At 39.7% G+C, this 16530-nt stretch overlaps 1 protein-coding gene across 1 annotated transcript; it reads right to left on the bottom strand. All coding sequences in view use genetic code 11, as the record gives it.

Annotated features, from left to right (window-relative positions):
- Window positions 1-7999: 7999 nt before the first annotated feature.
- EGR_05091 (Myosin light chain kinase, smooth muscle) lies at window positions 8000-15602 on the bottom strand (the record flags this gene model as incomplete). Its single annotated transcript, XM_024494340.1, has 9 exons — window positions 8000-9037; window positions 9118-9195; window positions 9765-9810; window positions 9891-10043; window positions 12139-12335; window positions 12722-12863; window positions 13538-13741; window positions 14678-14783; window positions 15560-15602. 9 exons carry the CDS (start codon window positions 15600-15602, stop codon window positions 8000-8002), a joined length of 2007 nt encoding a protein of 668 aa, XP_024351289.1.
- Window positions 15603-16530: the final 928 nt, after the last annotated feature.

Below are 16530 nucleotides of genomic sequence, written 5' to 3'. Positions count from 1 at the left end.
AGCCATCTCTCCTAAACAACCATAGATGGGAACATTTAATTTGATGAACGCAGTGCCACGGATTTGCCTCGAGTGCGTTTGCAAGGGTACTTTTTGGAGTTTTCTAAAACCAACTATTTGATAGGTATGTAAGACTTGAAAATCAGGAAGATATACTATGCAGTTCTAGACTATAATGAACCAATGCGATGGGGAACCTCACCAATACAACTTGTCCAAATTGCGCTCATTTTTTAAACTCGCCTCACATTTCTCTTAGATAAGCTTCACCGGCGAGGAGGATAAATACAGTCCTGCCAGCGGGTAGACGAACCCCTTCCAAGCGTCGTCGAGTAGCCTAGTACCTGCATGGCCTCCGCCTTTTAAATTTGAGATGTGATGCCTGGAACGTAAAGTTAAGCTGCTAAGTTTGTCTTTATTGAATAAAGCGATTCCAATTAATTCAGGTTCAGAAAATTCTAATGGTCTTTAAGCATCTGGCCAATGCAAGGGCGATTTTATGCAATATCTCCTTTTAACTGAAAGCAAGCAGCAAGTACCGAACCTCTCTTAATTACGCTAATGTAGTACTAGCGTTTATTGCTCAACAGCCTACTGTCTAACTGAAGTAGCACAGGAATAGCCTTCAAGTCTTATTGAAGGAGCATGGACTGGCATTTGTCAAAGAATCTTTTCTAGTTGCTCAAGGATAAATTCTACCAAAGTCACCTAATCTAAACTGTATATTCTGATAGTAATCTAATTTTACAATTTAAAAAAAATAACAAATGGTGTTTGGTTCCTTAAATTAGTAATTTGTCAGTCTATTGGTCCATGTTCCATGTGTCAGAAGATCTACTCATACTTTGTGCAGTTGTTTGATATTTGTTTAAACGGGTTAAAACCTCACAGGCACTTCGGTGTTTGGAATTTTTACTTCCTATCTTGGCGACGAGGTCTGAATGCCGCGTCTGTAGCCTCCCATACCTTCCCTTCATTTGTGAAGACTTAGAGTCCTACATTGATGTCAGGGGCAGACTGAACCTGTCCAGGAGGGCAACCATCTCTTTGAGTAGCTGCCAAACCTTAATATGGTAGAAAGAGGGCATCTAGTGTGGGAACTCGCAGTAGGAAAGTTATCGAAGCCGCGATTACTTCTGGCAATCAAACCACTCTAACTCTCTGCAAGAAGATAACATAAAAGATAATCGAAAGAGAGATTAAAAACTCAAGGAATTGGTCAAGCTGATGCCTGAGGTGCTTGTATAAAGGTTTTTTAGGAAGTTGAACAAGTGGTGAGTCCTCCATGCCTCTTGTAGCTAAACGAGATCAGGATAAACCGCTTAGCAACATTGAAAAACGAATGAAGAATACCAAACAGGTGTGGCATATTAGCTACCTAAAGCTGCTTTGCTTTTGGAGGAATGTCTTTACCAATAACGAATGACAAATGAGATGCACTTATTGGGGAGCATAGTCATGCTTAAGTGGTGGCAAACCAGTGAACCTTCTCTCACATTGCAAATCTGGATGCAACGGAATTGTCGTAGCGGAAATTTACTAACTATTATTCCTCACTCTAAGGCCACTTTTGCAGCACCAGATACAATATGGTAGTTAAAGCAGAAGAGTGACCAGAGGAAGCGTCAGAGGCAACATTCAAATGAGGGGGAATGTGGGATGAGTTTTTCCTTATTCTTTGTAGATTGTGCTTCTCTTTGACACAGTAGACCCCGTGGTTACTCTTTCGACCTCTCACACCTCCTTTGCGTTAATTATAAATCTGTTCCTTATTGGCATGGTAGGACTCGCTGAATCATCGGGTTTAATGCTACTGGTTTAATTAAGTAGCTAGTTATATTTGAAACGTGAGCAGTGATTGCCGTTTTGACGACCAAGCATTGTATAACAAGGTTAATTTATTTGCATAAAGATCATATAGGGAAAAATAAACGCATTTATTTAAACCCATTTGGGAACATAATTTAAAAACTACAGTGGGTTTATCGCTTTCCTTAAAACTATGCAATTTCGTGACTTATATATCTCCCGTAATTGCCTTTTGTTTTGATCTTACGTTATTAATCATGTCACTAAGTGATGTAATACCGAGTTCCACCCACTCCCACATGCAAAAAACGACTAGAATATGCATTCATCGAATTAGCTGTACTGTTAACCCTCCTTTTCAACCTCAGTAAGTTCCATCCAAGGGACTAATCTGGTGACTGCACAAGCAAGAAGAAAGAAAACTAGTTCGTGGCAATTTGCATTTGCTTAACTTGGGTATTAACTCGGATAAATCAAAATTATTTTACTTTACTTTGCTCCTTAATTTGTTTGATTTAAATGGTCTTAGATTTGTGCCCGAATTTTCTGAAATAAAACAGTTAAATTAGGGGATTACTTTAAAAATTCCCCATAATTTTAAAATTTATAGATAAAGCATCCCAGCAATTGAACAACTTACACACAAAGTTTGCCAAGCTCATAACCTATTAAAAAAGTACTAGTATTTTTAAGCCTTAAATATACTATTTTCCAAATATGTAGTTAGATTTTCTTAATGAACGTTTTAAGGGTACAAATGGATCTTAATGCTATAGCCTTCACATTGCCGTTATTCGACACATCTGATAGAAATGGAAAAGGAAACCTCCATCGTGCAGATTGTACTACCCTTGTCACCTTGACTCGCAGCTGGATCTACAATCGATCTCCCTCCGGTCAGAGGTATATACCACCGGTTCTCTGTTGAAGGCAGGGGTCACTGGGTCACGATTTCGCTGCTTGTCTGCCCGCTAATATTTTGTGTAGGTATTTTGGGGTTCCAGTTTGTGTGTACGCGCGCACAAGTAGGCACCAATTACAGTTGTCCTTAGGCCACATAAAATTCACACCACACTCGAACAGACTGATCGGCGATTCGTTAAAGGTTTATTTCATGTTCTACCTTTTCAGGATTTGTGGTAACTAAGACAGGCTGCCACGGGGTAGGAGCATCTATAAAGTGTGTGCCGGTGTGTCAAGAAGTACTGACTCCTTTTGATGCATTTTATGGCTGTAAGGTGTGTGCGCTGTGTTGGTCGAGCTTGCTCTCAGGTCCTAGTTACGACCGCGCAAGTTTTTGACATGTTTTCATGGTATTACAGGAGCTTTTGATCGCCTTCCGAAAAAAGTCGCTGACGAGTGCTTCGAAAGCGATCATAAGTATTCATCTAAGGTTCCTCTGAAGTTCAGTGGCATATAGATACGCCTCATTTCTGCTCTAAAGGTTAAAAATTTAGTGACAGAAAAACACTTCAACATAAAAATTAAATACAATTATTGTAAAGAAGGTTAGTTTACCTGCATGGGGACCCACTTTGCCCAAACTATAATACATTTTTGATTGAGTGCACCTTTTAAATGGGAGGGCGTCAGTAACCACCACCCTCGTTACGGATCGGTCTTCATCGGCCCCCAGGGAGGAGACGTACCGTGAACGCGCTTAATCGCGATGTCTGTACTCCCTTATATTTATAGCCACTACAAGTGTCGATTCAATTGTAGAGAGCATTCCTGCAGACCAGGAGACTAGAGTATTTGCCGGAGGTAGACGACATTTTAAAACTTTCTATTAGGCGTTACGACGGAAACTCCCGTTTGCGGGATATACTCTAACTCCATTGTTTCAAAATTTAGTAGTCAGGAATAGAAATAAGGATTATTGTCCTTTAGGGTCTGCATCACTCCTGCCACCAACATATCTTCCAGAGTCCATCCTAAAGTCGAAAGAAGGCACCATACTAGGGCATAATGTGTATTAGTGATGTATGGAAGAGCTGAAAGGAGGGTTGCAGACAAGATTCGGAGGCCATGCCATGCGGAAGTACAATTTGCAGAGATTGAAGTGCTGGCGAAACTAAAATAAAGATTTAAACATGTAATCATTCTATGAAGGAAACTGGCAGCTGAAAAAAAGGTGTAAATTAGAAGCCGATTCGGTTACCTGACTGTCTAAGATTTTACCTAAACCCATGCCGAAATACCTATAACTTGTGTGATTAGACAGCCCCTCCCCTTCAAATAGTCAGTAAAGTAGTGCGGTGGATCGTCAGCACCACGATTGTTCCACGTCGTCCTTAAAATCCAAAAGTATTTTTCAGTTCCAAGTTGCAATTTAAAATGCGATTCGTAGGAGGAGAAAACAGATTTCCTGGCATTGATAAAGTATCTGCGCAATTTGGCATTTGAGGTGACCGTGACATTTAATGCCTAATGCTGAGGGCTTTTGGAAGATATTTTCCCTGAAATGCCTATTAAACTTGCCCCTTAGCAGGCTTCATTTATTTTGGAGGTTATTAGCTTGCTTCACAAGCTGTAACAAGAAGTCAAAGTAGATAAACTTGAAAGAGCTGTTTACAAGGATAAACGATCACGGGTCAGTGTGGTTTATACTTTTAACGAAGAGGATTCATCTCCTTCAGGCAAGAAGGTATATTCGCGTTTTTGATAGAGATTCCAACTAGTTAGCCATCAGCTTTATAAATGCGAGACCGAGTTCTGCATCGCAACATTGTGACACCCATTGTTATTCGGCTTTGATAACTTGTTGTACCAAACAATGTACCGAAGATGGATTATTTTAGCTTTGAACGATATATCAGACGTAACACATTCTTGATCTGGGAAGATGAGCTGCATCCTCGACATCCTACAGAGAATGAAAAACGATGGATCTCATGTCCTTGTTCTAAAACACCTTAGTCGCAGTAGCCGATTTTCTCTGCTGGTGAAAGTTTAATAGCAGCTCGAGAATAGAGAGGTTTGCTGCAGATGAATAAAAGTGAGAAACCACAAAGTAACATCCCCTTGTCGAGCACTTTAGCGTAAAGAAGAAGGTAGACGAGGTACTCCTGCCGAACTAAATCTGTATAACCATTACACAGGAGAAGAGATTAGATCTTGGGAATACCTTCAACCCTGGAAAATATTTCTGTTTTGACTTTCCAGGAGTTCTCCTTTGTCGTGACTAATCCCTGAATATTCTGTAACTTCCCTCCTGAGTGGCTGATATCATATACAAATGTACTTTAAGTCTTCTACTAATCAGTTTAAGGTCAAGGTTAAATACCATAAATGTGCAAGACGAAAAACCGCTCTGGGGTTTCGATGGTCTCTGTTTTCCGCTAGATATCACGGGTGCATACACTGTGCCTTTGCTTACTTATAAAGACTTCAGCAGAGAAACTTTAGCCTACTAATTACCCTGGTTGGGAACAAGATAAGATTCAAGCTCCCACAAATAGACATCATTTTATAGCACATATCTTTCCTCGAACTACTTTTACACTTGAAAGGTCACTAGGGTATCCATTTATCCGCGTAAAGCTGTAAATAGGAACCGAATCTTGTCTTAAGGATTGTCCCTTTTGAATGGGTTAAGTGTACTGGCAATGTACCCTGCCGAAACTCCAGGAAACTTATACAGATGCTCCTGGCGATTTTGGAAACGCTGCTCACTGTGCTCCATTCTTTCTGACATTACTTCTTCACATAGTTCTTCTTCTATTGTCCTGCAGAGGGTATGGAGACACCTTTCCGCGTCCATACTGATCTTTGCTTCATTTTGCTTCGGGGATTTTAGATTTGTTCCGCGGCTTGGGACAAATCCTTTCCATAACACATTTGCTACCAGAATCGCAGTTTTCTTTTATCCTTGCCTCTTTTAGATGATAAGTGGTTGTAAGTGATGCGTGAACTCAGGTAAGAAACTGGGAGTCACAAATCTATGACATTGTCAGTAGAAGAATTAAAATATAGCAGAATTCTGAGAAAGGAGCACTCGAGGAAATTTTGGCAATGTTTAGTTAGCCTTATGCGCTTGTCTCCAAGGCCTGCTTGCCTCCGAACCCCCCTGTCGACACTGCTAGGGATACCGCCTTTGAATCCTGTTTTACTGATTAGTGCTAAAATCTGCTAATTTCTTTTGGGATCCTAAGAAAGATAAAGATTTCTTTGTATGGAAAGCATTGTTGCAGTTTTGGGGCCCCATCCAAATAAAATCTCCAAGCTTGTTTCATTAAAATATTAAAGAATTATTAGTTTTGATTGCCTTAAAAGGCACTAGATCAGAATAACATTTTGGACATATATAAATAGCGTTTATTCTAGTTAGCGAATACTAAATATTAGAGAAAATTTTCAAAATTTCTTCGTTTGGTAGGGTTTGTTTCCTTACTTTAGCAAAGCTTTACTACATCAAAGGGAAACGTTATGCAAGTAAGTAAAGAATGTACTACAGTGAAGGATTTGCCTTTTTTGTGTCTTCGCTTTCAACACTTTTTGAAAAAATGTATTTCCCTATTTTATTCTTATTAACTGACACTGAATCTAGCTATTGTGTGGGTTACAGCAGGATTATCCACAAAAAATACTAGTCCTTTGAAAGGAGAATAAGGGTATTGAAGTCGATATAAATTATTTGAAATACCTCTAAGTTACAATACTTCAGAACTCCAGATTCTTTCACTGTTAACGGCTCCTTTTAAAAATTACACTTTTTGAATAGTAGGCATTGTCTTTACCTTTGACCGTTTCCATTTAATCCCTTAATAATCCATATTTCTGTGGATTCCTTTTTGTTCTACATTAGCGTAGAACTACTACATTAACCGCGTGCATTATGCCTCAAGGCTTCTAAGTACTTTTGTGGCAAAAAAAGCTCTAGAGCGTGTGAAAGTTGAAATGGATAAATATGCATATTTGTGTGTTTGGTATAACACGCCCACCTCCAGACCAATTGAATGGTTAATGAGACACCGCATGTCCTGTTAAAGAGTCTGGCGAATCAAAGAGGCCAGCCCTAAGAATGCATAAATCAATTTGGCAACTCCATTGGTGCAATTTTGGTCCCAAGCTTTTTCATTGGAATAAATTATTTCCGTCGAACAGTGTTAGAAGAAATCGGTGGTGTAGCGATAAAGTATGCGCCGAAAGTGCCTAGGTCTGTAATGTTGACAATGCTATAGTTGTCAAAGAATCTAATCAATGAAATGAAATCGAAATGCCAAATAAACCTCGGGTTTCGCTTCACAATAAAAGTGTGGGTTTTCTGTTTTCAAATTAATCAAGCTCATAAGTGGCGCCTAGGTCCACACACAGTCTTTGAAAATAATTCCTGGACCTAAATTGGAGTTTAGACGGAATCTACTTTGCACTCCAAGTCCTCATAGAAACTATAGATTAACAATTCATGATTCCCATGTGAGGCGCAATTTTCCTCAAAAATACCTGAAAATCAGACTATCAACTGCATTTAAGAGGGAAAACACGAAACCACACATGGTTTACTTGCGCTCATCACAGCCGTGGCGAATTCGAGGTCACCGCAAGGGATGAAAAGGGACTAGTTATTAGGACCGTGCACAAAAGTCAAAGCAGCCGCCGCTGGTGCTGTTGTACTTTTACAAACACCCATTATTCAGCCCCTACTACCGTGACGCAAAGCCTTGCTCACATCACCCAGCCATTTGACTGTGCAGTCATTCTGTATGTTCATAACCAAGTCGTCTCTATATGTGCATCGGGCATTCCAGTTACTAAAATCTAAAATATTTTATGTACACATTTATGGCATTCGCCTCCACAAAAGTAAGCACCTTAAAACACCAATTTGTGCCATCTAATCTTTTAATTTTGTCGAAAATCCAAAATCTGATTGAATGATCCCTTTATCTTGAGGACATCTGGCCTTTAAACAAAGTAAAAGTAGAACAGGTGGAATAGAAAAGCCTCTTGTCATAAGACGGATGGGTAATACAGTGTGGAAGGAATAAAGCATCTTGATAAAGCGGAATTTCAGACACACACCGTTCTGTAAACACAGAGCAGTCAATGTGAATATGTCCCTCTTTGCATCTTTGTCTGTGGATATGTGTGTTTATGTACAAACGAAAGGGTGGCATTTGGCAGAGCTCTCGATAGCGCAGTAGCAGTAAAACATCAAAGTTAAGCAGCCAACACCAGGCAAGTTGTTTTAACTGTAAAGAGAAAACTTCTTGCCTTTGGCGCTTTTTATTTGCTGATTGGTAGAGGAGTTGTTGAAAAAACTTATGCGGTCCGCAACACTGCCCCGCGGCTTTGAAAGCGTCACCATCTTCAGGAGTACTGGTTCTGACGGCTGTGGATTCGGTCTGTCTGCAGTTAATCCGGAAGAAGTGGTCTCAGCGGTGGCGTTGGTAGAAGTTATGGAAGGTGCTGTCGAAGGTCGTATTGTTGTGGAGGAGGGAGGCGATTTCATCCGGGTAGCGGATTTTGACACAACATTAGTAGCTGTCGACTTTTGCAAACTCAACTCCCGGTTCCCAAATGGTGGGCTAATGGAACCCTTTGTCGCGCCTGCCGACGCATTTATAGAGGAAGCATCTGGTGTGGCGAGGTTCTTCGGCGTTTTATTTGTAATCCCCAAGGATGGCTGTTTGACTTCGGTTTTGTTCATCGGTTGCAGTGTTGGCGGCTTTGGAGATGTATGTTTTTGGTCCGTATGTGTAAGAGGTTGAGCCTCTTTTTTAAATGGATTATTTGATGTACTGTTAATAAGCGTCTTCTGTGGCGCAGTGGCTAGTTTTGACTGCATCTGTCCCGAGGGAGAAGTTGGTTCTGCTTTAGGTGATATTGGAGTCGAAGGTTTATTCACAGGTGAGCTGGACGAGATCTGGTCCTGTGTAAAGCCAGGAATCCGCTGCTTTAGTTCGGTTTTCGAGGGATTTGTGACAGTAATTTGGGGAGGTCTCTTGTTAGGAGTAGTTTTTGGTGCATTTGTGGGGGGGATTGACACTCTCCGTTCAATAGGCTGCTTAACGGCCTCACCAGGTTTACTGTAGGACTGTTTTCGCTTCACGTCACCTTCCGGAACCACCACGAAAGGTGTATCCCGAATGGAAGTTTTGCGGTAAAAAGCAGCAGTCTTTGAGCTTTTGGCTTGGAGCAGCTTTCGATAATCCGACTCCCTGTTGGGGGTGTGGGTCAACACAACTCCCATTCTCTGAAGCGCTATGATCGCATTTACGGCTTTCTAGAATATATCGGAGAATAAAAACAAGTAACTAAACTTTATTATAGCTGGTAAAGAAGGTGACGATTCTTATTACCCACCTGCCACTTGCGTCGGTATACGAAATGACGCAACCGCTTTTTGTTAACTGTTGCTGATCGCTTTAACCGTGGTTTCTCCTAGAATTGAAGTACAAATGCGGTGTCATGGCAAATTTTTCGTCTATCGGATATCAAAGAATTGATTGCAAATATTTAATGGACTTAGAGATGAAAAACAATTTATTTAAATTCGTTTAGACAAAAGGTTTTTTCCTTATCTTTACCCAGTATTGGAATCAAAAAAGGAGTTGCAGATATTCCTAGGACCTCACGTTTGATTGGACGGATCACTTTTGATCCGAATAAATGAGATACAAGGGTTCATATGTTTTCAGAAGGCGGTATAGGTCTTATCTGAGTTGTTAGCTGCAGCATTATAGACAGTTTTATAAGGTTATTTTGCTAACGGTACCACGATACCCGAGTTCCGTAGACGCGAGTGGTCCACCTTGAGCTGAGTACCATTGCTGTGTCACAACTACTGACAAACATTATTTCTGCTTCCTTAAAAGACACGTCCAATTGAAAAATCAAGGAAGTCAGGTGATAAGCATTCGAGCTTATCTAATTAAAAAGCGCTTATTTTAAAGACGGAAATTACGAAACCTTCTCATGAAAAGATGCACCCGAGTGGATTGATAACATACCTTTAACCAGGGATGAGCAAGGCACTGTGTGGCGGTATTTCTCTTGCTAAAAATTTGCATGAATTTATCATTTAATGCTTTGATTTATGAAATTAGAATTTGATCTTTCTTAGTAGGCTGGCTCACCGTGGATTCTTGTTTAGAAGGCTTTTGATAAAGTCCTTGGCATCGGCGGATATGTCCTTGAACTCCGGGTAGTCGAAGGTGTAGCTGCAGCGCATAATGTTGCTCAAAGTCTCACTTTCGTTGTCACCCATGAATGGTGACAGACCGGAAAGCCTTAGATAGGAGTCGAAAAATTTTTTTTTCTTAGATTTTAATATTTATATTCTTGTACACAATCCAACAAACACTATGGAAGGTCCGAAAAGTCCATCTACTGATTATGTCAATCACTAAAAAATAACGTTAACTCCCAATTCTAGGCCTACAGTTCGCCAATTTAACGGTAAGAGTGATTTTTTCTTATTTTTGGCAAAAACGTGTATGGTGAATGAAATCACAGAAGTACTACCCTGTTTGGGGATAGATGGAGCAGAAATGAAGCTGCAGAGGGGAAACAGATAATTCTAAAGATTTTTCCTTGATGTTAATAAACGATCTTCATGGGCAGTTGACAACCCCATTTTTCCCCCAGAAATATAACTGATAACTGACAACGAGATAAAATGATTGCTTTACACAGCAAAAATGCTTTACTTGCGTTTTCTGTGGGTCCGCAAAGGCTTTGCAATTAATATCTCCGCTTAAGTAACTTGAACGCTGGTGAAGTTCAAAGATGTTTTAAAGGTGTTTTGAAAACATCTTAGCCTCAAGAAATGAGTGGCTAAACACAATGGGGGTGAATAAATGGGAACTGAATTAATTAATGACTAAATGAACTAACTGTTAAATAAATAAATGGATCAAGAATGATTGAATAAAATCTTTGTCTGCAATTTCAGGATCGCTGATCAATTTGAGGGCTCTTGATTATGTTCTCTTTTCTGTTTACAAAATAGGACGACAATTCCAGTAAAAGTACCTTTCTTTCTCAAATAAAGGTACATGTTAGGGAAACGTTGAGGCCTTTTGCCTTTCCTTTAACCCAAAAATGCGTCGGAGAACACCGAGTTTATTGACCTCCTTCCACCTGGCATCATATTATTTGGTTAAAATTCTACTGGAAAGCTTCACTGAAGTTTCCTACTTTGTTGAAGCAACTCAGCTTCCTCGTTTCAGCCTTTTACAACAAGATTTACACTTCTTTCTACGAAGTAAAGACTCGAAGATAAAAACTTTAACATTTATCATGGGCACTTTTTTCCGCTAAAAATGATGTTCTTTGTTACGGTATCCTGTCAAAACTGTCTTCGAGTTTTCAAAGTAGGAATGCGCCAACTTTCAAAGGGAAATAAGGCAGGCAGCAGCTAAATAAATCATCTGTCTGATATTACAAAATTCCTCAAAATATTGAATGCAACAAGACTGGTGCTTTTTAACCACTCCATTTGTGTAAAAATTTCCTTTTTCAAACAATTGCTGCCATGTTTTGGTGAAGAGAAAAGACTGTCAGACCTGTCTATGAAATGCACATGCCTTAACTATCCTGCTTAAAATTCCTACCTCTTTGCAGGGAGAGTTAGAGATGCTTGTAATTCTCCTTCTGGGTACAATCTCTACTACAGAATTCGTGTTCTTCGTAAACTACTTTAGCAATTTTTTCCTCGTTTACTGCCATAGTTAAACTGCAACAATAACTTACTTTTTACCCTTCAATAGTTATTCATTTTCAGCTTTAAAAGCGTCAAGCGATTTAACGGCAAGACTGTAAATAAGTCAGGAATCTAATTCCACACTTACATCGAACTAACTGCTAGGAATTACTAGCGAAACGTCAGCTGCCAGCCGAATTCATACGTGACTTTTACAGTCGAATAAGGGATATACACATCGCCATGGCTATCTCACGTCATCATTGGTCCATTGATCAGGTAAAAAAGACAAACGTTAGTCATAATGAAGCCTTTAAACGATTGTGCAATCGCGTCATTGTCAATTTCTTGTTGCTATTGCTATTGCTGGGAGGTCTTAATGGCATTGGTACATACTATTCCAACGGGTAATCTGTTAAAGCACGTTTTTAATGGCTGTTAACCAGTCATTTTGGGGAGCGTAATTGCTTGAAGTGCACTATTTATCATAAGTCTTAGAAGAAAAAACAATGGCCGCTTTGATTCAAATAAAAACAAGTTACTAAGGCAGTAGTGGGCAATATCCGCTAGGAATAAAATGAAATTAAAATCATTCTGTAGAAATCTGCCTAATTTTAGCAGGACCGAGGAATCAAATGTACTAGTAAATTAGGGCTTGTGGCAATAATCGGGACACTTACAGAACGTAGCAAACCACACCAAGAGACCACATGTCCGTTGCGTAGGTCACGGGGTCAAAGGCAATGACCTCGGGAGCGACAAACTCAGGAGTACCGAACATCACCCGCAAATCACCATTAGTCACCTCTCGAGCCAGCCCAAAGTCGATTATTTTTATCTTAAAACCGGTTCTTGACAAGCAAAGTATGTTCTCGGGCTGTAAAATCAAAAATAAAAAATCATGCAATGAAAATTTTGCCTGTAAAAGTTTATTATGGTCTTAAAGTGTCTAATTTTGGCATTGTCAATATCTTGAAAGGTGCATCAAAATATACCGCAACATCCCCACCACTTTATAGGCTTCATAATTTTGGTTGTAGGCAAAAGTGGTATGAAAGTAAAAGCTTCCAAACTACAAGTTTTCTTACTGAAAGTTATTCATAACCGTCAAGGCGCGTAATACTTTCTGGGAACTTAATTTTCGAATTGGTCAATTATTTTTGCCCTAAATTTATGTACTGAATGCTATGAATTCAAATAATCTGCCCTTAAGCAGGTATCATGTCAATAAGTGATGAAAGGTGCAAACTGACCGCCACGTACCTTAAGATCCAAGTGGATCACGTGTTGGGAATGAATATATTCAACGCCTTGCAAAATTTGTCGCATAAATTTCTCACAAATCTCCTCATTCAGATCGAAGCTGTCGTCAATTACGCGTTCAAACAGCTCACCACCAGTTATTCTACAACAAAGGCGCATTTGAGCTGCTTGACGGCTACTACTAGCAGTGCGTCACTACGCCTTCGTACTTCAACAGACAAGCAACTTACTGGCTATTAAGCATACGCCAAATCTCATCCCAGTCTTGATTACGACATCTTACTTTAAATAACTTGTTAGTAATCAAGATTTTATGATTCCTTTCTTTGAATTAAGGATGTACAGTTTAACTAGAGCAAGAAATGCCAATGGCACTAAACAATCCATGAATTAACCTTGGGACACCAGAACGAACTAATTCCATGGCCCGGTTTTTAACTCCTCTCCCACAGAGCGTGCCAACGTGGATTCTTCTCCCATGCATGTTTATGTGAATGCCTCTCCTTAGTTGATACCTTCCATTTGGTATTTTAGTTAACGCTACTATGCGGGCGAATCTGCAAATCCTATGAACCAACCTTTCTCCCATATCTACTTTGAATTACCATTACAGTTTTCTGCAAACAGTGACCGCTAGCATTAATCCCAAGACATAACTGAAAGTAAAATTGAAGCATGGTTTGCTCGGCGGCGAAGTTGGTGTATTGTGATGCAGTTTTTAGAGACTTTGGAGGAGGAGGAGAAGCTCCTTATTTTCAGAAGTAAATCCACACCAGGTGGTAAAACTTTTATAGAAGAGGAATGATTGAGACTCACAGTTCCATGATGAGAGTGATTCGATCGCGTTGGATAAAGACATCGTAGAGTTGAATGAGTCGGGGATGTCGCAGTCTGCACATAATCCCCACCTCATTCATCACACCCTCCTTCTCGTCCAGGCAGCTGTAGGGAACGACCTTGGCCGCCAACTCGTAGCCTGTGGACTTCTCCTCGCACCTATTTACATCACCGAACTTGCCACTGCAAAAAGAGCGAGATCGCTGCCATGCGGTTATCAAGTTTACTACCAGCACCGCACTTACACGACCCCGCAAATCGCAGATCTATAGTGGGTGTTCTTTACCGGTTTATGATAGGCAACTAACTGCGCTAAATCCTGTATCACAAACAGGTTGTTCGATTTTAAAATACCGAAATAAATGTGCAGTACTTTTAGCTTGTGGTTAATAAAAAATTCTTACTATTTTCGGATTGTTATAACTGAATCCCTAAAAACCAAGGCCGATTGGCATCTAGTATTATGCTTAGCGGTCTTTAGCTTGAACAGCGTTTCTACACGCTCCGAATTTGACCTCGCACCTGTAATATTTTACTAGCGGTAATTTTTTATCAGACCGTCGTTGGTATGACGCGCATTGACTACAGGATTATTGGCCAGATAAACTATTTTTAAACACAACTTATTTCACTTGTGACATCCCACTTATGCGGTTTCGGCACTGATCGCCAGTGCAAAAGCCGTGTGTGTCTATTTCTAAAGCTCGCGTTCAGAGAGGCGGAAATTCCATTTCTGAATTAGAAATACTTGAATCTCGAAAAATTTAATAATAAAATGTGTGGAGCTTGGCTTTACAGAGACAAATGCTATATGGTAACATGAAAAAATGTCGAGCTTTAAGTTCTAAATGCCTTCTCGTTTAATGAAGTAAATAAATCAAAATCATTTATTTATTCTACTTTCGTGTTAGTTACCCGTTTTGTCTCCTTATCTCCTCAATTATTTAAGAGATTTTTTATTTTTTAAATAAAGTGCCCATCGAAAAGAAACTTCTTCTTAATGTTCCTGATCAAATGTAGGGGGCGTTCAAGAGTTTACTTGTCAGTTTATACTAATACAAAGATACAATTTGCACAAATGGTATTATACGAGTGCATTTATGTATAATATTTACAAACCTGCCAAGAAATTCATGTATTCTATATTCCACCTCCGGACTCACACCTTCCTTGATTTTCACACTGCGATTGAGCAAGAATTCCTTTGTGTCGCCGTCGTCCTCATCTGTACAATCCCAAAATACAGAAAAGTAGTGTACCAGAATGTCAAAAATGCAAGTATTTAATCACTCGTTTCTTCCAAAACAAATCGGTTACAACGTTGTCCCATTTGGCTGCAGAAAGTAGTTGTTTAAGATAGCAGAATCAGCTGCTACCCTAAAATAGGCTCTAACAGTTTGAATATTTCAAGGATTAAGTATAATCCGGTCCGCCTTTTGAATCCTTTATTCATTCGAAGGATTATCAAGTTTCCCTTTACATGTTTGCTTCTCATGTCTGAATAATGTCGCGGTTGCGTGACCTTCACGAGAGTACTTTTTGTGTCTCAGCAGCTATTCCCAGTAAAGTAGTTGACTCACCCAAAATTATACAATTTTCACTCCAATTATTGGCGAAAAATTCTTGGTAATCAGAACAGAAAAATAAGCTATCGTCTAGAATAATTTTCCTATTTATTTTAGATTTCTATTACCAAATTTATTGGCTTAATGACGGTAAGAGTGAATGCAAATGGTATATTAGATGCTTTCATCACACAGACCACTCCTAAGATTTTTCGGTCCATTTACGTGAATAAAATAGAAATGTTTGCTAAATTGAATCAGTCAATGAAACTTTAATCACCAAAAGATCATGTCAACTAATATGATCGGTGTTTTTACAAACAAAAACGAGTCATCGGCACTTCAGCGTAGGAAATATTTACCTTAGGAAGGTTTTCTCATCCAAAAATTATCTAGTAAAAAATTGAGTTCAAAGGAAAAGCACTCTGCAACTTACTCTCTTTGGCTGCCTCCCTTCTGTTACGAATCTTGGAAAGCATTATTATGATTCTCGAAAATCGTGATGCTGGCAAGTATTTAAGAAGAACTGATGCATTGCTGTAAGCCGGGAGAGGTTGGAAAAGGTGGAAGAGAAGGGAATAAAAAGTGAGTACAAATCCTCTTAGCACTGAGACTAGCGTCTTAGTTCGGTGCTACGCTCTCTGTAGTTCGCTCTAGCTCGTGTAATGTGTTTTCCACGATTTTCGTCCACTCATTGATTCCGCCCAAAAGCTGCGTGTGCTAGCGCACAGCTCCTCTGCCCCCGCCATTGGTGGGATGGAAATCGCGGTCTTGCAGTACGCGTTTACGCGCGCACGAGAATGAACACACGTAGAAAGCAGACTTCAGTAGTGTTGCTGTTAATGCTGCCGCCGTCGCTGCACAAGCTCTCTTGACCTTGCTTGGCAAGTGCATGAAATTGCATTGGATGTTGCGAATGTCTACTGCCAAATAGCCACCACCAAAGCTAGTCTAGCTTCATCTATTAAGATATTTATGACCAGTAAAGCGCATACGACACTTCTACATTTTACATTCAACTATTTTCGTGATAAGTTATATTTCCTACTTGTATAATCTCCTATGTATAAAATTTCGACCACCAACGTCACATATATGTGATGTCTTTCTGACCAGTTTGTAGCAGGTAAATGGTGGTACCAAATTGCGGCAAAAACAAATTAGTTTGGACTAAATCAACCAAATAAACAAGGATCTTCGGTTTGAGAAGTAGAGCTCCATTTTGTTTGTAGCCGCGTTTTATAAATGTGTCGGTTATTTTTGTTTTGGGGCTTTAGCGACGAAGGAGTCAAGAATCATGGGCATCTTTTTGGTCATTCTTCTTTCACTAATCCTGAGGTTCATTTATCATCAATCGAAAGGAAGACTTAGATTATAAAGGATCTTATGAGAGTTAATACGATCTTG

Source organism: Echinococcus granulosus, assembly GCF_000524195.1.
Source record: "Echinococcus granulosus chromosome Unknown EG_S00035, whole genome shotgun sequence".
NCBI lineage: Eukaryota > Metazoa > Platyhelminthes > Cestoda > Cyclophyllidea > Taeniidae > Echinococcus > Echinococcus granulosus.
Note: the sequence above shows the minus strand (reverse complement) of the source record. Positions and strands in the feature narration are given on the sequence as shown.